This window comes from Ambystoma mexicanum, chromosome 1p, assembly GCF_040938575.1.
Source record: "Ambystoma mexicanum isolate Mex_15411 chromosome 1p, UKY_AmexF1_1, whole genome shotgun sequence".
In the NCBI taxonomy this organism is placed as follows: Eukaryota; Metazoa; Chordata; class Amphibia; order Caudata; family Ambystomatidae; genus Ambystoma; species Ambystoma mexicanum.
This window is the reverse complement of record NC_090921.1, coordinates 1069298291-1069323303: the sequence shown is the minus strand read 5'-3', so window position 1 is coordinate 1069323303 and position 25013 is coordinate 1069298291. Positions and strand designations below refer to the sequence as shown.

Sequence of the window (25013 nt, the reverse complement as noted above, 5' to 3'; positions counted from 1 at the left end):
TAGTGCTGCAGGAGCCAGGCCTGCAAGTTCAGCGACTTCGGGTCGTGGTGGAGGATGGCGCCTCCTTCCCTGGAGAGTAGATCCGCGTCCGCCGGCAGCTTGATCGGCGGGGACGCTGACAAGTCCAGAAGGTCCGGGAACCATATCTGCCTCGGCCACGCAGGTGCGACGAGGATCATCCTGCACCGTGACCTCTTGAGCTGGTTGACGAGCCGGATTAGCAGAGGCAAGGGAGGGAACGCGTAGAGGAACAGGCCCTCCCAGGGGAACGAGAAAGCATCGCCCATGCTCCTCGTCTGGGGAAACCTGCTGGCGAACCTCCGGCACTTGGCGTTCGTCGCCGTCGCGAACAGGTCGATCTGGGGTGTGCCCCACCGTCGGAAGAGGCGATCCACCAGATCCTGCCGTAGTTCCCACTCGTGGCACGAGCGCAGCTCCCTGCTGAGTGAGTCGGCGATGGTGTTTTTTATCCCTGCCAGATGAAACGGCACCAGAAAAATCCCTTGGGCGACGGCCCAATGCCACAGGTCCTGCGCCTCCTTGGACAGCGCTGGGGACCTGGTTCCGCCCTGTTTCCTGATGTAAAACATGGTGGTGGTGTTGTCGGTGAAGATCCTCACCACCTTGCCCTCGAGGGACGGAAGGAAGGACCTGAGGGCCCAAAACACTGCACGGAGCTCCAGGACGTTGATATGTAGGGACTTCTCCGTCGGGAGCCAGAGTCCCCTTGCGTGCAGATTTTCGGTGTGCGCTCCCCACCCTTCCAGGGAGGCATCCGTGGTCACAGTCTCCTGGTGGGCTGGGGTCTGGAAGTCCATGCCCGCCGTCAGATGCGCGCGGGTGCCCCACCACCGTATCGCTCGTCGGAAACTCTCGTCGAGCTTGATCCTTTCCTCGAAGCTGCCCGTCGTCTGGATCCAGCGCGCATCCAGGAATTCTTGCAACGGGCGCATCCGGAGCCTGCACATGGGAATGAGGTAGATGCAGGAAGACATCATCCCGAGGAGGGACTTGATGGACCTCACTTTGGCAGCGTCGGCCACCAACATCCGTTGCACCTTGCCCAAGATGGTCCTGGTCCTCTCCTCCGACGGGGAGGCCAGAAGGGACACTGTGTCGAGCCTCGCTCCCAGAAACAGTGCGACTTGCGCGGGCACCAGGTGGGATTTGGCGTAGTTCACGGAGAATCCCAGGTCCGTGAGGAGTTGGACGGTCCTTGCCGTGTGGACCACGGCGAGCTCCCTCGTCTTGGCGCGGATGAGCCAGTCGTCCAGGTAGGGGTAGACGTGGATCCCCTCGCGGCGCAGCTGCGCCGCCACCGGTGCAAGGCACTTGGTGAATACCCTGGGTGCCGACCGTAGTCCGAAGGGAAGGGCTTTGAACTGGTAATGACGCCCTTGGACCACGAATCTGAGGAATTTGCGGTGCCCCTTTAGGATGGGAATGTGGAAGTAGGCATCCTCCAAATCCAATGACGATAGGAAGTCTCCTTCCTCCAGCTGACCCAGGACGTGCTGGAGGGTGACCATCCGGAACTTCTGCGCCTTGATGAACTTGTTCAGACGTCGCAGGTCCAGGATGGGGCGCCATCCTCCCGTCTTCTTCTTCACGAGGAAGTATCTCGAGTAGACTCCGGAGCCCCGAAGCCTCTTTGGGACGAGTTCGATGGCGCCCTTTCTGAGCATCGCCTTTACCTCCAGGAGAAGTTGAGGGACGTGAAGTTCTTTCCTGGCCACGGGGGGGACGCGCGGGCACCTTCTTTGAAACTCGAGCGCGTGGCCCCGGGCCAGGGCGTCCAGCACCCAACGGTCGGTGGAGATGGACTCCCACACGCTGACGAAGCCCGCCAGCCGGCCTCCCACCGGGGTGCTTCGGTGGGGGCCCGACCCCAAGGCCGGTTCAATCCTGCTTGGACGCGGCCTTGCCGCCTTGACCTCCTTGGCGACGACGGCGGGGTCCGCTAGACTTGCCTCGTCCTCTGTAGGCCTCTTGCGACGACGAGCGGGCCGCTTGACGGTAGGAAGCGAAACCGCCGCCGGAACCTTTGGAGGCGCCCTTGCCTCCGCCGCTCCGAAAGGGCGTCCGTCGTTGCAGGACTCCAAGGGCCCGGGCCGTTTCAGTATCCGCCTTGATGGCCTGAAGGGAATCGTCCACTGTCTTCCCAAACAGGTTGTTCCCGTCGAAGGGCATGTCCAGGACTCTGGTCTGGACGTCCTGCCGGAAGTCCGTAGCTTTGAGCCATCCACGACGTCAAAGGCAAACACCGTTGCCCAGCTGGCGGAATCCAGTGTCGGCGATGTCCGTCGCCACGGTGATGGCGTGGTCCGAGGCCACCTCACCTTCCTGCAGGATCTCAAGGGCCTCCGCCCTCTTGTCGTCCGGCAGAAAATCCAGCAGAGGAGCCATCTTGTACCAGAGCTCCCTGTCGTAGCGGGCCACGATAGCCAAGGCGTTGGCCGCTTTAATCGTCGTCGCTGCAGACGAGATGACTCTACGCCCCATAGTATCCAATTTCTTTCCCTCGCCGTCCGGCGGGGAAGTCGATGTGGAGGCCGCACCCCCCCCCCGCTTTCTTCCTGGCTGCCGCGGAGACGACGGAGTCCGGGGTAGGCTGCGCCCGGAGGCATAGGGGGGCCGTGTCCGGGACCCGGTACTTTTTCTCGTACCGGTCTCTTCTAGCTGGCGTCGTGGAAGGGTTCTTGAGGAGGGAAAGGCCCTCATCCCAAATGTCGTCCAACAGAGGCACTGCGAGGACCGTCTTCCTCTTGGCCTCGCGCCGCTGATAAAGGAAGCCTTCCTTTTTCTTCTCCTCAGGGCAGAGTTGGAAAAGCTCGGAAGCCCTGGAGATCATGGAGTGGAAAGATCCGATCTCGTCGGGCGGAGAGGCCCTGGTGGGAGGCGACGACGGAAAATCCTCGTCGTATGCCTCGTCGTCCGTACCCGTCGCTGCCGTGTCAGTCCCCGTATCATCCCCTCGGGTGGACGGGGAGGAGGGCTGGAAGGGGCGCGACGGTTGAAAAGGAGGTGGTGGATGGATCCTTCTTTTCTTGGTAGGGGGAACACCAGAAGGTCCCGGTTCTGGATCCCCCGACGGGAGAGGTTCCTCCGTCGGTAACGGTAGCCTCGTCCTTATCTCGGAGCATAAGGACTGTATGGCCAACAAAATGGCCGCCGAGTTGTCTTGCGGCGCTGGCAGAGGGGAATCCGACGGGCGAGCAGGGGCCCCGTCGGTATCCTCGACGATGTCGTCGTCGTCACCTGCGTCGGGGTCCATTCCGACGGGCTGGCCTTCTTCCACGCCTAGGCCGTGGCTTAAGACCTCGATCAGTTCCTCTTCTGAGGTTGAGGCCGACTCTACGACGACGCCCTGCCCCCCCTTCTTCCCCACGGAGGGTTTCACGGGGGTCCTATCGATGGGCACAAAGGAAGACTCCCTCCGAGGAGGCAGGGAGATTCTGGGCCCTGAGGTCGCCACCACTGGTGCAGCCACCAGAGGCTGAGCCAGGGCCGCCGCGACCGTTTCGATAGAGGGCTTGGTCGGATGGATCAAGGCCTTCACCACCTTAGGTGCGCTCACCGCCTTATCCTTGAGGGAGGGGGCACTGCCACGCTCCTCCTCTGCCTTAGAGCTCGACCGGGGCCTCTCCAGGAGCTTCGCCGGGTGCTCGGCCTTCCTCTTACCCGACCCAGAGCGTTGGCTCGTGGTTGATGGTGCCGGGGAGGGTGCGCCCTGCCTGGCGCCCGCAGAGCCCGACCGTTCGGCGCTCCCGGTGCCAGCGGACTCGCGGTGCTTGGCCTTATGTTGGGCCCCCGTCGCCGGGGCGCCCTCAAAGGTCTTAGAAGACCGCTCGGATTTCTTCTTCTTCTCGCCAGACGGGCTCTTACCCTCCAGCCAGTTGGCGAGACGTTGATGGCGGTCCTTCATGGTCCGTTCCGACATGTTGCCGCAAAACGCACAGTCCTTCTCCACGTGCGTCTTGTCCTCATGAAGGCAGTAAAGGCAGAAAGAGTGTTCGTCCTCCTTGAAGACGTTCTGCAGCTGGCATCCAGGGCAGACCCTGAACAGCTTTCCGGGCGTCGAGCTTCCCTTCTCCTGGGCCATCTCCGAGACAGGGCCTGAGAAGCTTCTGGAGTCCTCCGAAGTGTAGCTCGACGAAATCTTCACCCTTGAGGGGCACAGATGAATCCGACACGGGTCCCCGTTGATCGGATGTAGGATCGGTGGAGCTTGAGGCTCTTTTGACCGAAAGAATCGAAGTTTTTGTAAAAAGCGCAAAAAAATAGCACTAACGCTCGAGAGCAATAGCACGAGGATCCCAACACATGAACGTGCGGTAAAAATCTGAAGATGGCTGCCAGAGGCGGTGCTTAGGTAGAGGGCAGTCATTGGCTGTGGTCAGTATGACGCAGAGACCAGTGATTGGTTATTACTACGAAAGACAGATCAGAAACGAAACTGATACTGGTTTTTTCTTTACCGAGGTTTCCCAGCCTGACGACGGGGAATATTCATGAGCATGTGAATCCATGCCAGACCCCATGCTGGAGAACTGGACATACCTGCACTTACTGAAACCTGGTTCAATACCTGCGCAGTTACCTCCTTCGACTCACTCCTACCCAAAGGCTTTAGGTTCACATCAAAGCCTCGACCAAACTGTGCTGGCGGAGGAGTTGCCCTAATCTTCCCTGAGTGGATTCCTTCTTCCATCCTTCCCACTCAGCATTATTCATCCTTTGAGAGCCTAGTATGAAAATTGGTAATCTCTCCTTCCACCACCTTCACCATTGCTACGATCTACGGCCCCAGGCACAACTTCTCTCTTACGCTACGAGTGGCAGATTTCTGTTACTCCCTACCACCTCCAACCTACTACTACTAGGTGACTTCAACTTCCACCGAGATGCCCCTTGCACAGCAACCACCCTCTTCACTGAGCTCTGTTACTCCCTATCCCTCTCCTTTCTTCGCTCTGGTCCTACCCATTCTGCTGGACATACGCTAGATGCCATCATCCATTCCAACCTTGCTCTCTCTTCTCCCCTGTTCATTCCTCTCTCACCTGGTCTGACCACTCTACTCCCTACTCATCTGAGTCCATATGGCCCTCTGACAACTCAAAGCTCTGCCAACCTCGTTCACGAACATCCATCCGATGAAACGAGTGTCAGCTGCTGTCTTCTCTTCCACTTTCATTCCCCCATGCCCACCCAACACAGACTCTACCACTGATCCCCGCCCTCAACAACCTCTAACTGTCCATTACAAACACCCTTGACATTCTTGCCCCAGTCATGAGGATCTGCCTGAAACCTGCCTCCAAGCGTAACACCTGGTATGACTCTGAACCTGCAGACCAAAAACATATGTGCAGGGCTGCAGAAAGAAGTGGCATACCTCAGGTGCACCCTCCGACAATCTGGCCTGCCGCCTGACCCAGAGACACTATAGACTCTCCATCCGTGCCAAAAAAAGAGCCCACTGCTATGCAGAATTGCATGCAGTACCCTCTGGGACCACCACACACAATTAGGACTACAGGTGTAAGCAAGACCAACGTTTGGCGTAAGTCTGTACCACACAGTTTGTTGGTAGCGAGCTGAGCAGCCAGGCTTATCTCAGGAGTGAATGTGAGCAGTACAAGTAGTTACACAGAGGACCATCAATCACAGTGGTTCAAGTAGACACTTATACTCAAGGTTTCTTGGTAAAACACTTATTAATTTATTACACAGTCATTTAGAAAACATTTCACTAGAAGAAAACTTAACATTATATACCAATACACTTCAATACAAACTAAGTTTTTGAGACAGTTTGAGCTCCCCTGAAACAGGAGCAAAATGGCAGTTCAGTTACTTAGCAGTGAGCAAAAAGGACAAAAGGAAGTAGAATAGATTACATATACTTTCTAGGCTGTGCGAATAGTTTCAGTTCACCAGAAGAGTTTAATTCAAGTCAATAGGCCAGGCCAAAGTCAATGGGCTAGTGTTCTGAATAGGAAAGAGCAGTTCTGGTATCAAGCGGTAAAGTCTTTGCAAAAGTTCTCAGAAGTAGTTTAGGCAAAAAAGAATCATTTGTGGGGTCACAAGCTGATTGGGCCTGCAAGTTTGGAAAGTTTCACAAACTTTCACAGCGAGAGTGGAGTTCTCTCAATCGGTGTGGCACAGTACCTTTATATGAAAAAGTAAATGTTGCTAAAGTTGTGGTTCCTTGCAGTTCCTGCAGATCTCGCTGTTTCTGAGCCTGAGTCGTGGGGACAAGAGGGAGGATGTCAGGGGACTCCTGCACTGCACGGGATTGTTGAAGAAAGCAAACAAAATGGAGTCACTTCAGTTCCAATCTGGTGTCCCTCTCCCTGGTTAATCCTAACCAGCCTTGAGAATGGTGTCCAGGTGTTTTATGAGTTGATTGGTCCCATCAACTCAAAGGAAGAAGCCGTCCTTGAATGTCGAATGGAGTTTGGCAATTCGGACCTGCAGCAGGGCTTCACCGGGCAAACCAACGGTCCAGGAGTTGCAGCAGCCGACCTATTCCAGCTCATCTTCGGTTCTTTTGTTCCAGTGGTCGACACTGCCTTCCAGTTCACGAGATTCGCCTTTTAAACAGTTCTCTCCCTTTCATTCCAGCCTAGCTGTCATTCACCCAGCAGGGTGGCTGGCCTTGTCAGACAGTCAGCCAGCCAACCAGTCAATCATGGCAGAGTGCATTTGGGTCTCCTAGGAGACTAAGCACAGGGAGTTTCGGGTACCTCCCTCACTTCCTGACCACCCCAGACATTCAGACGCCAACAACGGTCTTCAGTCCTGAAGCCCGCCAAAGGCACACGAACAAAGGGACCAAACCTGGTTTGGCACGCAGAGACAAAACACTAGATGGACCTTTCCAAAAAGAAATGACGAAAAAAGAAGACAGGGACCCATTTAAACAAAGCGGCTTAAGGCGCCATCTTGAAAAACATGGCTCCCGTGATTTTTAGCTATCAGTGTTCGCAGTCGGGAAAAATCATGGTAGTTCGTTGTAAAACCACTGCCACCAGCCTTTTCAATAGGAAAGGGTAGCATTTGACTGCTACATGAGTGTGTAGACAAAGGGGATACTATGTAACCCCTCCAGCACACCATTGTAAGATGGTGTGTGCTGGGTCTACGAATTTGGAAAAGACTAGTAAAGTCAATTTCACTTTACGTTCTCTGGGAAACAGTAGTTGATCCCAGAGAAGGTATTTAAACATTGGAGGAGTCTAAAAGACATCCCTGTGTCACTGCACTGAGGGTGCTGTGTAACACACATGAAAAGATGCCACCTATAGAGTTATCTAAAAACTCCCTAATCGGAGAACACAAATGTAAAACACATCAAAATACATGAAAGAGTGGGGAAAAAAGGCTCACAATCTTCCCAGGTAAAAAAAGTCCTCAAAATCCTTCAAAGTTGCTGGGGGTCTCTAAGGTGAAGGGAATTAGCACATTTATGAGAATTCTCCCTAACACCCACATTCAGGCACGGGTGTCCAATGCCAACAACACGGCTGAACTCTTTAAAATTTGCTGGGAACTTGCCATCTTCTGCCCCTACTGCTTCCGAGGAATTCACTCTCCTCTCACTTCATTTCCAAAACCCAGGACATACTGAACAGCCTTGTCTCACACTCTTCCAACTCAACCCTCCCACTCTCTCCCCACTTATCACCGACCCTCCTCTTTCGTCCTCCGCTCCCGTCTCCCCTGAAGAAGTCACCAGAGTTGTCAACTTCCTGAAGGTATCTTCCAAACGGGTTTCCCCATGTTCTTCCAGAACCATCAAAGACAACACCACCTCTCTCGCCGCTGCTCTTGCTGATCTCTGCAACCACTCCTTTGCTACTGGTGCTTTTCCATCCTCCCTCAAGCACTCCCTTGTGCACACCCTGCTTACAAAACACTATGCAGACCCTTCCTGCCCAGCCAACTGCCGACCCCTTTCCATCACCCCCTTCCTGGGGAAACTGATCGAGAAGTTGGCCCTCCCTCAACTGTCATACCTAACTTGTTGGAGGTCTACACGACCACCAGTCTGGATTCCGAGCATCTAGAGGCACAGAAACTGCTCTTCTGAACACCTCTGAAGAACTGCTTGCATCCCTTGACTCCAACTCCCCTGCTGTCCTCATCCTCCTTGATCTCGCTTCGGCTTTTGACACAGTAAACCAGTCCATCCTCATAGAAAGGCTCCATGATACCCTCAGTATCTCGGATCAGGCACTGGACTGGCTCACCTCCTTCCTCACTGGCCGTTCCTCTAATGCCATTCTGGGTGCGTTCTCACTCCTCACCTCCTCCTCCACCTGTGGCGTCACACTGGGCTCCATTCTGTCACCCTGGCTCTAACATTTACCTTTCCCTACTGTCCCTACTGGCACGCCTCATTTCCTCCTCCTCCCCCAACTTCCAGTGCTATGTTGACGACACAAAACTCTTCTTAAAACTTCCTACTGATGCCCTTGCACCTTCCTTCATCCCCGACTGCCTCTCTGCCATCCAGGCGTGGTGCACCGCTAATGACTTCTGCATCAAGCCAGCAAAACTGAGATTCTCCCTATTGGGTCCCCATTGGGTCCCCTGCACCCTATTTCTTCCCCTCACTCTGGCCTTCCTCTATGGGCCACGCCATACCCCCTCCTCTGTAGCCAGGAATCTCTGAGTCATCGTTATCTCTCCCTCTCATTCATCCCCCATATTAAGGACATTGTCAAGAAGTCCCACTTTCAACTCTTCCTTCACAAAGGACCTCTACCCTTCCTCACCTTCCCCCAGATACTCAAAGTTACCTGTGCTCTGGTCCTCTCCAGGCTAGACGATTGCAATAGCCTCCTCAATCTTCCTGCATCGACCCTGCGACCCCGCCAGCTAGCCCAGAATAGAGCAGCAAGACTTATCTTTGGCCTCAAACCCAGCAACCGCATCTCTCCAGCCCTACAAAGCCTTCACTGGCTCCCAGTCTCAGCACAAATTAAATTAAAATCTCTATCATCTACAAGGCTTTCTGGGTCCGGGGACCACTCCTGACTAAATACTCCCCTTCTAGACTTCTGCGTTCCTCGGGCACCAAATCCCTGTATGTGAATCGGTTTGCTAAACTGAGAGCTGGTGGGCGATGACTTTTCTCAGCTGGCTCCCTCCTTTGGAACAGCCTCACTATTCCACTGCAGCTTGAGCAGGACCTCCTTAAGTTCCGGAAAAGCCCCAAGACCTTTCTCTTTACCTCTTTCTTCGCCTCCTCTCTTCCCTGCTAATACAGTAGCGTGACTGATATCCAGGGCTCTTATGTACCCTCGGGGCCCTGATCCTCCCACATCTCTCATCCAGACCACTGTCTATTCACTGCACTTACTTGGCTCTGCCTCCCCACAGGAGGTTGCACTTACGTTCTTCCCTTCTAGCACTTCACCCCGAGCACTTCTCCTATACCTTTACCCCTCCCCCTTGCACTTGCACGTTCTGAACACTCAAACCATAGTAGGTTTGTCTCCTCTGCCAATTAGTCTCACAATTTGTTTTATACTATTAATTCAATTATTTATCTTTGTTGTAATTCAATGTCTACCCCCCCCCCCCGGACCCCTGTCCCCACCCTGTGGGCGCTTTCAAATAGTTTTGCCAACTGTACAAGCGCTTAACAAATGGCCAATAAATCAATAAATAAACAGTAATTACATTTTTCAATTGCTGTATGAAAACCTCCCTAACATGAAATGAGACCTATAGATATGGCATTTTTTTAAATCCATCAACCTGCGCTACAGCAAGGAAAAAGCAATTTGCATAAGGAAGCCATTGCTGCAGGAGAAATGGCTTGGTATAAAAAACAGTCTAATTGTACAGGGAAGGAACTGCAGGAGTGGGAACACTGTTGTGCAGTGCAAGAATAAATTTTATCCCGACAAGTGGAGAAATTGGGCTGAGCATAGGGTTGCCCTTCTTAGAGGGTCTATAAGTTATGTTAAACATAATGTAGCAATTTAAACAGTAAGGAAAATGATTAACAGATTACTATATGAGCAGATCAGTTTATGCCTAGCAAAGGTAAAAATACAAAATAAGGAAATAACGGCAATGCTTCAAAACAGTTGCTTTTTGAACACTGTAGGACAATAAAAACCTGTTTACACAGTAATTGTGCAGCACTTTGTCTGACTGACAATGGTGCAATATACTGTTAATTAAGCCAGTGTGCAAAATGTATACCAAAATCACAATTGTGTTCACCATGCACTCCTATTGATGATGTTTGTGTATTTGGATAAATGTTAAATAGCACAATAGTGCTTTTAGGACGATTTAAGGTGCAGGGGAGATAACAGTCAACCCTGGCATATGGGTTGTAAAATATACGAAAACAAAGTAAGTTCCTAATAGAGGAACTCCCGTCCCCTGCACACTTTCACTAGCTCAAATAGAGCCTAATTATTAATATATACCCCAACTCCTTGGCTAGTGATAATCGACCCTCGGAGAGTAAGAAATGGTGTTCTGTGTTTTTTAATATAATTTAGATGGCTAGTGACTTTTTCAGGACTGGCTAGTATCTTGCATCTTGACATGCTGCACCCTGTTGAGCGATTGACCACAATCTCATACCATTTGTGTGCTTGATAATGTTATCCAGCAGAAGGGGGTACTTGGTAAGTCGCTGCATCTCTGAAACAATGAGGTCCTTTAACTGAAGCCGTCGACATTGAGGGCTGCTCTCTGCTTCCTGTTGCAGAGAAATAAATACAAAAAGGATGATGAAAGACCTATGGTGACACATGTTCTCTGCATAATTATCTTTTTGGAGATGTGCAACTAATGATCTTGTGGCTCCAGAAGCCTCCTCTCATAGCTCATGCAAGGGAAATACACAGTATCAATTAAATGTTTTCCATGTCATGTGTTGCCATTCACAGCTTGACCCAAATCAGCAGGTAGAAGAATGCTAAATTGGCATAAGCAACTTTTACATATAATAACTTTCCAAATATCTAACTTTCTACACTTACCATAGCAGGCACATTTTTATAGAAGGACAAACGCAACATCGCTGGCCAAACCAGTCTCCACAATGATTGCTTACCAATGTTGTGCACCACAATTCGTGCTTGATACTCAAAAGAAACAAGCTACTTACCTTTGGGAGCAGTATTTTCCCCGACAAGTTCCTCGCCCATTAACATGTCTCCAGGTGCAGAATAGATACAGAAAAATCTAAAAGATGGCAGTCTCTTAAGAATGACTCAGCCACAGTGATGGGATGAGTAGTTACGAGTACCTCAATGGAGATGCCCGCCACAAAGGTCTGAATAGTAGTTGTAGTGCCGAAAACGTTTCACTTTATGGGCAGGTGAGCAATGCAATACAAAATATTTTCAGACCAGGGAGGAACGTGTGGGAGGAAGATTGGGTCTATCAGAACAACTATTGCCAAATGTAAATAACTTGCCTAATGGATACTTCCCTTTCACAGATTGCTTGTCACTTGAAAACCACAGAGCAGTAGAACATACAAATAAGGGATGAGTATTCAATGGATGGTTGCCCTATATCATACACCGACGTCGAACCGACCAGCTAAAATGACAACCTTCCCTGCAACAGTCCAGACAGCAGTGCTCGACAGAGGCTTGCGAGGAACCCTTGATGGCAGTCCGACAGGCACTCCTTGGATTGTTTTTTCTTGTCTTGTTACAACTTCACACATGACCCTAAAGTGAAGTTTGGTTAGGAACCGATGTATCCTTTTAACTCAGTGGAGGCCCCCGATCAAATACTACCCATATGTTTTTTTCACTTTGGCTCATTTGAGGAAGAGGGCGGTGTTGTGAGATGTCGCAGCAGACTAAGGGGTGGGGCGTTGACTTGTGATTTTTTCTAGCAAATAGTAGCCATGCTTAATCCAAATGCACATTACACAGTAACATGACACCAGAGGGATATAAGGCAGAACTTTCGCAAACACAGTCTGAGGGCACAAAAAGGCAGGAACACATTTAGTTCGATCGTAGCATCACATTACATTACTTGGAAACAGAGATACAGTAAAACCTTACAGGCATGCAATGTAATCAAGTATTTCACATTTACAGGAGTGTAATTCAAAACGTTAAACACGCATTTAGAATCCAGGGCATATGCTAAAAATGTCTTTGGATTTAAAACTACAGAGACCCAGAGGGAACCTAGGAAAAAGGGAAAGTCCAGGTAAGCACCTGTACAATTCACCTTTGAAAGAGTTTCAGGAAAGGTTGTAAAGTTCCATAGGAAATAAAGGACAAAGTCTGTAGACAGTTCTGTGGTGAAAAGCAAGGCAAATCCCAGTTCTAGACTACCGATGCAGAGCTGGTGGCACCCCAAACCAGCGAACGCCAAAGACCCTCTGCCCCTTCACCCCACCCTTGAAAAGATCCAAGACCAGGCTCCAGACCGAGAACAACTGGGAGGCAATGAAGCCAAGCAGGACTCTGCCTCAATGCAAGTCAATGGGAAAACGTGGTTTAGACAGTTCAAACCACTATGGACGGTGCATGCCTGGGGTCAGCCCATGTGTGCACAGCAGCCATTTTAGGACTGCCTCAAGGGTTTCCTCGACAAAGGAAGCCCATGAAACGAAATGGCCATGGGTAGGATATAAGAAAATACACTGGTGCCCTAATGACAACCGAAAACGGTACACTGGGATTCCAATGAGGTAAACTAGCTTGCATCACTGGTGAACCCAAAACTAAATGACTGCTGCCACTAGCCTACTCACTAAAACCAATGTAGGATCATATAATCACCATTGGGCAAACATCGGGTGCTTAAAAAGTCACTCCTTGCTTCGAGCCTTACGGGCTACCAAGGACAATATACTGAAAAAGGCTTGCAATGATCGGGAGACTTCAGAAGTCCGTCTGACCACAAAAAGAGGTAAGACAAAAAATAAAAAAGAACATCAGCTAAAAGTTTGGGGAACCCAGAAAGGGGCAGCAGATCTCCCAATAATGGATTTTTTGCTCTACCACATCTGATAGTTGAAGTACTTATGCATTTTTAAAGCCTGCTCTTCACCATTTGCTTTGTTTTGGGCCATTCCTTTGTCTATGTGGACCATGAGGCATGGCCATAACTGCCGTTTTGCTGAAGTAGGCTCATCCTGAGCCCACAAAGCCACTCTGAGTTTGACTTAAAGTAATGTAGACCACTTTAAATTCCTCTAGAGTGCCCAATCTACATTTGTGTGGCTGCTGCAGGGTCCTTGCAGGTTTTTAGAGACTGCCTAAAAGCCCAACTGCCTGACTGCCAAAATCTTTCTTTGCTGCCAGGTTGTGGATCGGAAGGCCTGCTTAGGCCCGTCTCTGGGCGAATGGATCATCAGTAGGGGGTCTGTATTCTCCAGAGATTATGTACCTGTACTCGTGGAAGATTGCTGATGAGTAAGGTTGCTGTTGAGGACCTGGTGTGGCCATACTGCTCCCAGCTCATTTGTATTTGCACCAAGTTCCTACTTGGCCCATCCTCTAGGCTCTAAAGAGTGAAGGTGTGGGACAAGTGTTTCCACTTGATTGTTCCAGGCCACCTTTGTTGATTTGGTTCGAAAGTGCACAGTTTTACAAGGTTGCTGGTGCCCTCAACCAGTTTTACATTCCTGAGACTAGGCCTCTCCCCAAGCAATGATGGCGGAATCAGAGCTGAAGGTTGATTGGCTCAGAGTTATCAGGCTGGGTCGTGGAACCCTGAGCAATGGTCTTAACTGCCTTTCAAACTACTGCTCCAGGAAGCAAGACAATGACAAGAAATCTGCTGGAGAAGATCAAGTTTAAAAATCAATAACAAGGGGGCGTGGCCCGGCAACCCTGCTAGCAAGAGCTTCCTGTGTGCCTCCGGAATCAATGGAGAGCAAATGCCTGCAAAAGCGCAGACCTCCGATATATTTTACCATACCTGATCTAGCACCATTTCTGTGATGGTCCCGTGATGAAGTAGATGTGACTCGGAGGCTTTTGACATGGTAAATCAAGTAAAGGACACCAAACCTCGGATATTGCTATGCTGTTACAGGCCCAGGACAGGGACAAGAAAGGTAAAACTATGACGACTCTGGTCCATGAGCAGGTGGATGTGGCTGAATCTCCCAGTTGGGCCACTAACTCATACCTCCAACACTGGCTTACCGAAATGAAGGTGGCAATCCAGAGTAGCATGTCAGAGATGTCACACAAGATTGCCTACTTAGATAAATGGGTGGAGGAATCAGAAAAGCCTCTGGACGAAGCTGAAACAACGTTTTGCAAACAATCTTAAAAAACTAGTGAATGAGCTCATGGAGTTAAAGCTTCAGAGGCAGGCAATACTTTACTTTATTAATTTTTACCACGCTGTCCATGGACCTGAAGGCTTGAGGGCACCAATAACAAAAAACAAAACCAAGGAAACAAGACAAACAAACAGAAGTGTAGCATGAACAAATCCTAAAGCTAAGAAAAGTTAATTAAAAAAAACAGGTTTTCAATTTCTTTTAAAACATTTCTGTTGATTTAATATCCTTTAAATCACGGGGTAATCCATTCCAGGCTCTTGTAGCCGCATGCAAGAAAGCCCCATTACTAGCCTTGACTGTGTTTAATTTGGGTGCATTGAGCTGATCAGTATTATTGGACCTGAGAGACCTAGAGTGGCTCTTTTCTTTATTTAAGGCCTGAAGATACTACGGCATCTTGCACAACCGACATTTATGCACTGTTAAAACAAGACGGTAAAGCAGTCTGGATTCCAATGGCAGCCTGTGGAGGCCACGGCAAGCCTCTGAGTTATGTTCCCTGCGAGCTGTTTCTGTAACCGCTCTGATTGAGCTACTCTGAATAACCTGTAGTCTCTTGCACTCTCCCGTATTAATGCCAGACAGAAGACTGCAGCAGTAATCTATTTTTCGCCCTCACAATGGTCTAGGCATTCTGTTGGGTAATAAAGGGTCGCAAATAGGTCAAAAGTTTTATATAATATGCAGATGACGACACTAAAAAATTGACATGAGCCTTCATGCCGAGATGTTGATCCAACACGACACCCAGGGTTTTAACCTTTTTTTGTGTAACAATTTTAACATCCTTTAGACTTAAGTTCACACACGCTGGACTAAGTGTTTTTTATCATGTTCTGGGAACCAGCGACCATTAACTCAGTCTTTTCCATGTTTAAGGCAAGGTTATTCTGGACAATCCAGTTCTCTATGGTGTTAAATACTTTATTCAGATAAAGTTTGTCCTCATCATGATTATCAGACAGTGGGATAAGGCACTGTGTATCATCAGCGTAATTGGTAAATTCTATACCATTAAGCTCGAGGTGCTTAAAAAGGAATAGTAAAGATGTTATAAACATTGTGGTACGCCGAACTCTAATGTAGTGAGAAGGGCACTCTGCCTCCCCACAGTAGACTCTGCAGTCCCTATTGATTAGGAAAGAGGAGAGCCACGTTGCAGCCTCGTCAGAGAAATTGGCTACCTCCCTCAACCTGGGGATCAGGATGGAATGAGCCACCAGGTCGAAGGTGGCTGATAAGTCTAAAAGCATAAGAAGGGATGGCAAGCCCTTCTCCATGCAATCTACTAGTTTTGACTTGAGCTCCAGTTCTAAACCCCTGCCTAAACCAGGATTGAAAATGATGAAGAATTGGATACGCAATTAACTTCTCCAAGCCAGACGGGACGACGCAAAAAAATCACTCCTGATAAAATAATGTACGTATACGAGGGGTACCAATCCAAAAAGTGGATGCTGATTTGGCAGCAGACACTATGAAAGCTCTCTTCCGTTTTATCCTTAAACTTGCAGATGATTATTGTCGAACTGGACAGAACACCTCGAACCTGGCCAGGTTCGTCAAGGTTATGTGCCTGATGTACCTATTAGGGTTCACTTCTATGCTGTCATGGTGTAACAAGCAACTTTCCGAGATCAGCATTTGGTTTGTGACAATGACCCAATCTGAAATCCTTGCTGCTTTAACCCTGGCCAGGTGGAAAACCCTGTCACAATGACAGATTGGCTGCGCGAGATGTGGATTCCATATAGATGGGGCGTCCCTACAACTCTTGCTCACCTACCCGGAATGGAACCTCAGCCATTTAAACTATGAAGGACGCTGAACAGCTGTTGCTGCCGGTGGAGCATGGAGCCCCTTCCTCAGATAGGCAGTCTGAGTCGCCCACATCAAGGGGTGGCTATATGGTGGGACACTGGACCTGAGATTGAAGACATTTCTCACAGAATCAGAAATATTGAACCTGATGGCTCGATGAAGTCCTTTCTTGTCTATTGTTCTGGGAATAACCTACGCTACTTTGAATACCATTTATGGGCATAACTTCTGTTAGGTGTGATGTTGGGTGGTTGGCATTACCATCTTGCGTTTATCAAGTCTGATATATTGTAATCACAGGGCAATATTTCTCCTAATTCCGGTATCACCTTTATATTGTTTGATAAGTAATCTTAGTTTATTCAGGTTGCTGTGTTGCACATTTTGTGCAGAGGGATGGGAGTATTGGGGGGAATGTCATAAGAGAAAATGGTGGCGAGACAGACAGGACAGGGACAGGGTGGAGGTTTGACATTGTATTGACTCAGTGATTCTTATGAGGAGCTGATGATTAGGGAACCACATGGCGAACCCCGTGAAAGTACAGCGTCAGACTCCCTTCGAATGCTAATGTGGAATGTCACGGGCCTAAATTCCCCTATGATGAGAAAATCAGTCTTGTTGAAATTGTGTGATTTGACAGCCTCAGTTGTTTTCCTCCAGGAGATTCATCTGCTGGGTAATGACGAGCAGAGAATATCCAAGGCCGTTTTCTCAATGTTTATTTGCTACAGGGGTGGGGGGGAAGGACAAGAGAGATGTGTCCATCTTGATCTCTAAGACAACCCCATTTGTTAAGTCTAAGATTCTCAGTGATCCAGAGGGGAAGATTCCTGGTAGTCAAAGGCCATTTGATGGGTCATGTCATGTGTTCACGATTTTCTCAGTGTATGCCCCTAAAGATAAATAGGATCAGTTGTTGGCTACCTTCTTGCCCCAGGCATTCGCTTTTGCTGAGGGTAAAGTGATAATGGGGGGGAGATTTCAACCTTGCTCCAGATCCAGACATGGCTAAGATACGATCACCTACACAGTAGATTACAGAAACGCTATAGCCTCCACAAAACTTCTCAGGGAAATGGGCTTATTGATATCTAGAGGCTCCGAAATGGAACCAGCAAGGATTAGACACTTCTCCCATGTTCATAGAAGCTTTTCCAGAATTGATGGTCTTTTATTTATCTAGTCCCCTGTATTCAAGACGCTTGTATTGAACCTCAAATTCTCTCAGATTATGCTCCGGTTCTGTTAAGTCTCACTGTAACACGCTTGGAAGCTCGGGGTCGACGGCCCTGGAGACTAAGACCCGTTTCTGAATGATATGGTGATCTGGCAAGAGATAGCTCAGGCATCGTAAATTATTTTGAAATAAACATGAGAGATGGCACGTCCATGGTTCGGGTCGGGGACGCAATGAAAGCAGTTCTTCACAGAGGAATTTATAAATCGCATGGCTGCTTACTCTAAAGCATGGCAGAGGCACAGATCCGTCTGGAGGAGGAGATTCGGCGGAGAGAAAGGGAACATAAGAATGTTGGGACTTTGAAGTCAATGCGCAATATTAAAGTTGCTAGGGCCCATCTTGAGGCGCACCTCCCTGAAAGGAATGCACAGGCAATATTAAAAATGAAACAATACTACTATAAGGCAAACAGAATATTGGTGCATAAATATGCTAAACATAAGGCTCGGAATAATATATTAGCCCTGAGAGATGACTCAAGGACTCTGCATTATGATGATGCTAGTAAACAAGACTTATATCAATATTATTGCACAACCATGGTGGGAAAAATCACATAAGGCTAGGGCTCAAGTAGATTATTTGATCACTGCACCTCTCCCTGGTTTGACTCAGGTATGTGGGCAAGAATTGGATCAGCTAATCTGGGAGGATGAAGTAGAGCGGGCCATTGTGTCACTTGAAGATAAAACAAAGGTCCCCATTGGATTCACTTCTCAATTTTGTATAAAACGTTTCTATCCATTCTAATCTCACACCTAACAAATGTGTTTACTACTTTCCCAACAACTAAGAGGATCACACCATCCATGCAAGAGCCTTACACGATTTTGATTATGAAGTCTAATAAAGACTCGAGCTTGCTGGACTCAGACCGATTAAGGTGATCCATTACAAAGTCTTGACTAACCGCTTGATGGTCACACTTCCAGACTTGATCTGCCATCAGACAGGCTTTATTGCCAATAGAAGTGTCCATGACAATGTAAGGCAGAAACTTAACATGATAGATGTAGGTGGGTGAGAGGGCCTAGAGATGGGTGTGATCTCTCTAGATGCCCATAAGGCTTTTGATCAACTTTATTGGGAATTCCTCCGAACTCTCTTACAGGTCAATAGATTTGGTCCATCTTTTCAACAGTATCTTCTTGCTAATTATGATACCCCGACTGCCAAAATATGGGTTATTGGTCAATTAACAAAGGGCATTTCAATCACCAGAGGCACAAGACAGGGATTCCCCTCATCACCTTTGCAGTTTTCCCTGTCCATGGAGCCATTTGCCAAAAAGGTTAGGGATAACTGGAATGTTGTGGCTATAAAACAAAAAGAACAATGAATACAAGTGCTCCCTTTTTACAGATGTCATTAACTTCATGGTTTGTAATGAATCAGGAGTAAGACTCGTACAGAGAGGCATTGTGATGATTGCTATAGATTTGTATTAAAGTAAAAGTAGGGTTGGAGAAAGACCTCTCTCACCCCAACACTATGAGGGGGTTCCCAGCCTCAACAAAACTGTCAGTGTCAGAATGTATGTTATGTTATTTGGCATTTATATAGCGCTCTATATATCATTGGTATGAAATCGCAAATCCCTCGCGGACCATAGTCCAGGTCAGTCGAGAGAGTAGGGTATCATAGGGTGCACTCAAGATGTGTGCAGCTGATGAGATTGGCTGATGGTAGCTGCATCCTAACATTAGGTGTGGTGGTATTGAGATCAGTCGATTGTGTGCAGTCTGGAGATTGGGCTCAGAGACTGGATTCTGGCTGTGTTAGGCCTGTGTCGGACGCTTATGTGTGCAGCTAGGCCGATTTCTCATGGTATATAGCTGCGTTCTAGCAGAATGTTGAGGTGTTCATGGAGTATTGTTTGTATCTGAGCAGCTAGACTAAAATTGATCAAGAGGTGTAGCTGTGCTCTATTGTGTGTTGGTGTAGAATAGAGCCCGAGCATAGTGAAAGGAGAGGTGAGTGTCTGGGGTGGAGGTTTTATTCTTACGAGCCCACTGTGTCATGATCTCTGCTTCCAAAAGGTCAGGTTTTTCCCAACTCCCTTGGAAGCAGATCCATAACCCAGGTTCCGAGTGCCAACCAGTCCCAATTGGGACCTTTTGGACCCAGTCCTGGCGCCAGTGGCACCAGGCTCATAAATATGCCCAGTCCCAGCGCTGGAAGCGCCGGGCTCATAATGCTTGGGTGGACTTACCTGCAGCAGACCATGCTGCTTACTTGCCTGCCAGTTGAGCCTCTGATCCTCTTCTGTTTGGAACTACTTTTCCTGTTGGGTGGGGCAGGAGCCACTCCCTAGATTCAGAACACTGGAACTCTTCTGGAAAGCAGGAACTCTTTTCTTACCTAGGCGTGGCTGTGGAAGGAGACACCTAAGCACTACAGGAGGCTATTTAAACCACACCCGATGGATGAATCTTGCTTTGCGTTATTCTGCATCCTCTGCAGCAGAACGCTCATCGTGTCTTCTGCATCTGATCCTGGGCCTAAGGAAAAAGGCTTACCATCCTGAATCCAGTCTTCAGCAACACCTATAAAGACAAGAAAGAACAGGTTAGCATTACGGTCTTCAGTGACAGCTCTTCACTTACCTGGTCCATCGGCTGTCACCAACGCCTCGCGCTGCATTCCGGCATCTGAAAGACAAAGGCTTACCTACTCTTCGTGCGCTCCGGAGGTCTTCACACTGCATTCCGGCATCTGAAAGACAAAAGCTTACCAACCCTTTGCACGCTCCGGAGGCCTTCGGCGCTGCATCCCGCATCTGAAAGACAAAACAAGGTGCGTTTAAAGACATTGGGGAACTTTAATACTCACGTGCCATTACTCCTTTCCACATCTAACCCAGTGGGTATTCTGGCACCCTGCAGCCGCTCCGAACTTGTACCTGCAAAATAAAAAGACAGTTAGAGCACATCGTGAAGCAGGCAACAAGCGCTTACTTACGTGCTTCCAGGCGCTTCTATTCATCACACGGGCTCCATCTTCAACTCACTTCAGCCCGTCATCCGCCATCGCCGGAACCCTGCAAAACAAGAAACATCATTACTAAAGACTTTTAAAGACATTAGAATTACTCGAAACTTACCGTTCGTGCAGTAAACGACGGACAGCAGTCCTCTGAAGTCAAGAGGCCTGCTCCCCTTATCCAGTGAACAAACTGGTTACAGCACCCTGCCCCGAGGCAGATGGAGAGCACGGCGTTCACTTACCTAAGGTGGGAGCGTTAACCTTTGGGGTTCTACAGGAGAAGAGAAAGGGAAGAAGAGAGAGACATTCAATAACCCAGTTCCTTAATCCCATATTTTCTATCTGCAGACATCTTACCCTTCGAGTCAGACATACAGTGCACAGAGGTCCAGCCCAAAGAGCCAGCCGTGTGTTACACAGCACCTTTGAAGATACGGTATACGCCCAGTCAAGACCGGCGCCTCTACGGGAATCAGGTGAGCGTTACACACTGTTCCGGATTTCATTTACGCGTTTTGAGATTGCTGCATTCACAAATCTAAATGTGGCAATGGCTAACATTCACAATCCCATCCACATGTGACACAGGATAATATTTACGATTCTATCTAAATGTTGCAATTGATAATATTCACAATTGTGTCTAAATGTGGCAATGCCGTACATTCACAATCCTATCTGGGGCGACGCAGGCCAACATCTCCGCCCTATCACGAACTGCAACTTTTTGTTGAAAGTTCTCGATAAAGTGGTCACCCACCAACTACAAGAGTATGTGGACAAGCACGATCTGTTACATCCCCAGCAATCAGGATTCAGAAGTGCACATAGTACGGAATCAGCATTACTTGACCTTCAATCAAAGATGCTAGAAATTCTGGATGGAGGCAAGGCCGGCCTGCTTGTTCTATTGGACCTTTCGGCAGCTTTCGACCTACTAGATCATGGGAAGCTCCGTGAGGCCCTGGGAAAAGCAGGTAACTGTGCTGAGGAAGCTATCAATTGGATATCCTCTTTTCTGAAGGACAGAAAATCTAAAATCACATGGGGTGGACATTCCTCTGGCACGAACCCAGTGGATTGTGGTGTCCCACAAGGTGCAAGTTTCTCCCCTCTCTTATTCAATCTTTATATCCGCTTCCTTTGCGCCCTCCTCTCACAGCTGGGTATTTACTTTACCAACTTCGCAGATGACACCCAACTGATTATAGAACTCAGCGGTGACCACTCCAGAGACAACAACAGACTCTCAGCAATCTATAATACTATAGAAAGTTGGATGAAAGCCCACTGGATGTGTCTGAATAGTTCAAAAACTGAACTTATGACATTCGGATCTCCAAAAGTCCTTTCCAATTTAGGCTCAGCCTACTCATCATTTACTATCAAGGACTCCAATATCCCGGTTTCTAGTAAGGTGAAAACACTTGGCATATACCTGCAATCCTCACTAGGTGCAGATGCCCAGGTTACTTTTCTCAAAAAAAACTGTCAATACTATCAGAGACTCCTACACCGCATTAGGCCGTATCTTAATGCCACAAATTGCGCCACGATTGCTAGAGCCACGATTTTATCCCGACTGGATTATGGGAATGCACTAATGCTCGGTTCAAGTAACTCTTGCATCAAACAATGCCAAATAATCCAAAACAATGCTGTTAGAACCATCACCGGGAAGTCCAAGCGTGAGCATATTACCCATGAACGCATAGGCCTTCACTGGCTCGCCATTGAGGAGCGCATTAAATTCAAATCCTTGACACTGGTCCATCGCTGTCTTTATGGCACGGCCCCCACATACCTAGAGAAGGAATTTCGCTGGTACGAACCAAGCCGCTGTCTAAGATCTGCTAAAAAAGGGCTACTCAAAGCCAGCCACACCAAAGTCAAAGCTAATGGACTCGGGAGAGCCTTCCCCACCAAAGCTGTAGCACTCTGGAACGAGCTGCCGGATAATCTTAGATGTGAAAGTAGGTACCTGCCATTTAGGAAGCAGCTGAAAACATTACTCTTTCGGTAATTGTTATATATTCAGCATAGACTCCCTTGAGTCCCCTGTCACTTCTTTTCTCTTCTTTCTATGTTGTCCTGTGATCTTGTCCTCTCGTGTACTTGTCGCGCCCTGATGCTCGCGAGCTCCGGCGCGTTATAAATATATAAATAAAATAAAAATAAATTTACAATCCTGTCTGGATGTGATGCGAGCTAATAATCACCATTCTATCTAAACGTGCTAAATATAAAGGAGAACAAAAATAAAGATTTCTCCGTCCTATCCTGACGCTTACAAGCTAAATTAAAAGAAATATGCAAAGGGGCAAAGTCTTTCACTGGGCCATCTGTAGGCTTTCCAATGTTCCAACACAAAGTTCAAAAGGTGTGCAGATAAATAAACAAAATTCCACAAGTTTCACAATCCTCAGCAACCGAGGGGTAGGGGGATTCTCTTCCCCCGGTTGTCTCAGCTTCCTCTCAGCTTTTAACCACCATTCTCTTTCCCAGAAATTTGAAATTATCCAATACAGGGGGTAAGGCTACCTTCTCCTAGACGTCAGACTGTCAAGGGTTCTTTTCTCCCCTTGACTCTCTTGGCTCTCCACAGTTTAATCATCTTTCCAGCCCAAGGGGGTTTGGTTCCTTCCCCTGGGTGTGATATACTTTTAAGAGGCTGCCTTGCCTCTTTTGGCACTTCTTTGGGAGCAGGTCTCCAGACTTGCAGTCGCATTGCCTGGTATGCTCTCCTGCCATGGTTTATTCACTTTGTACTTTGGGCGCGGGTCCCAGACTTGCAACCGGCTGCCTGGTTTAGTCTCCTGCGAGGACTTCTTCCATATGTTACAACTCAGTTCTTTCAGGTACTGGGTCTTTGACCCCCTTTCATTTCTCTCCCACCTGCACTTCCCTGGCCACATGGGAAGAGAGTTTCCCCGGAAAGGAAATGATGACATCACTGGATTCATCACAGGTTGCACTTATGGATGAGCTTGAAGAGTCGGGGTGGTCTCTGGGTTCTCAGTCTACTACTCAAAGTCTCAGGGACAAGCTATCTCAATCGCTCCTGAGGCAGAGCAATCATTATCAAGTTTGTGTCCAATAAAGTGGACATATTGTCACAGGTTTCCCCCCATTCTCACCTGTCTTTGCTGTTTGTTGGAGTTCTTCGATGGAGTCTTCTTTCGTAGAGTTCGGGTCTTGTATAACCCAGTGTGCATGTCCACGGGTTCCAGCGTGCGTTCAGCGTTACGAGTCCTGGGAACGTTCAGATTTCCGGGAAGTCCGAGGAAATCCAGGAAACAGCGAAGAGTGCACACGGAAGACGAGTGCACGGAGATCCGGGATGCAAGGAGGACAAAAAGGAGGGTGAATGAAGGAGGAGGAATTTAGGGGAACCGGGAACCAGGAATCAAAGGAAAAACACAAGCGAACTACGGCAGCACACGTCTAGCCACAGCAAGCGGTAGCGTTGAGACGCGCTGGGCCGCGGGGGCATGTCCGCTTTATAGTACGTAATGCGTACAGCGCGGAAACTGGTAAGGAACAAGTTACTTACCTGTAACTGTTGTTCTCCAGCATGGGTCTGGCATGGATTCACATGCTCATGAATATTCCCCGTCGTCAGGCTGGGAATCCTCGGTAAAGAAAAAACCAGTATCAGTTTAGTTTCTGATCTGTCTTTCGTAGTAATAACCATTCACTGGTCTCTGCGTCATACTGACCACAGCCAATGACTGCCCTCTACCTAAGCACCGCCTCTGGCAGCCATCTTCAGATTTGGAAGCACGTGAAGTGGCAGTATGACCAAGTGAAGAGCCGCAGAGGGGTAGGCGGGAGGGTTCGCATGTGAATCCATGCCAGACCCATGCTGGAGAACAACAGTTACAGGTAAGTAACTTGTTCCTTCGCCAGCATGGGGTCTGGCATGGATTCACATGCTCATGAATAAAGAATACATAGCAGTACACACATGCACAACCACGGGAGGTGGCAAAGGCTCAACATTAAGCAGTACATCAAACTCAACATTAAGCATCTTACCTCCTCACCAGGCTCACCTCAGGCGAACAGGTTGCGCAGCACTGCTTGGCCGACCCTGGACTCCTCCCTGGAATCCCGATCGACGCAGTAGAATTTCATGAAAGTGTGCGTCGACCTCCACGTAGCAGCCCTGCATATGTCCAGCAGGGGCACACCAGAAAGGAACACCGTGGTAGCTGCGATTGCTCTGGTGGAATGGGCTCTCGGACGGCCAGGCAGCGGTCGGTTTGCCAACCGATGACAGTACATGATACAGCCGGAGAGCCATCTGGAAATGGAAGCCTTCGAGAGAGCCTTCCCCTGATTGACAGGTCCAAAGTTCACAAAGAGTTGTGACGTCTTCCGAAAACACTTCGTGCGGTCCACGTAGAACTTCAGCGCTCTAGCCACATCCAGCGAGTGCAAAGTCCTCTCAGCCGGCGACGAAGGCGACGGGAAGAACACAGGCAACACCAAGGGTTCGTTGAGATGGAAGTCCGACGGTACCTTGGGCATGAAGGAGGGGTGCGTCCTGAGCACTACCCTCGTGTCGTGAAAGTTCAAGTACGGGGCCTTGCAGGAAAGGGCCTGGATCTCTCCCACCTGTCGTGCAGAGGTGATGGCCACAAG

At 48.8% G+C, this 25013-nt stretch overlaps 1 protein-coding gene across 3 annotated transcripts in view; it reads right to left on the bottom strand.

The window, feature by feature from the left end:
• Window positions 1-25013, bottom strand: part of ARHGEF11 (Rho guanine nucleotide exchange factor 11) — a 1841770-nt gene that overhangs the window by 466282 nt on the left and 1350475 nt on the right. For all 3 annotated transcript variants that reach the window (XM_069604553.1, XM_069604546.1, XM_069604551.1), the window contains one exon: window positions 10621-10738. In XM_069604553.1, coding sequence (XP_069460654.1) covers window positions 10621-10738 — 118 coding nt within the window. The remainder of the gene's footprint in view (window positions 1-10620; window positions 10739-25013) is intronic.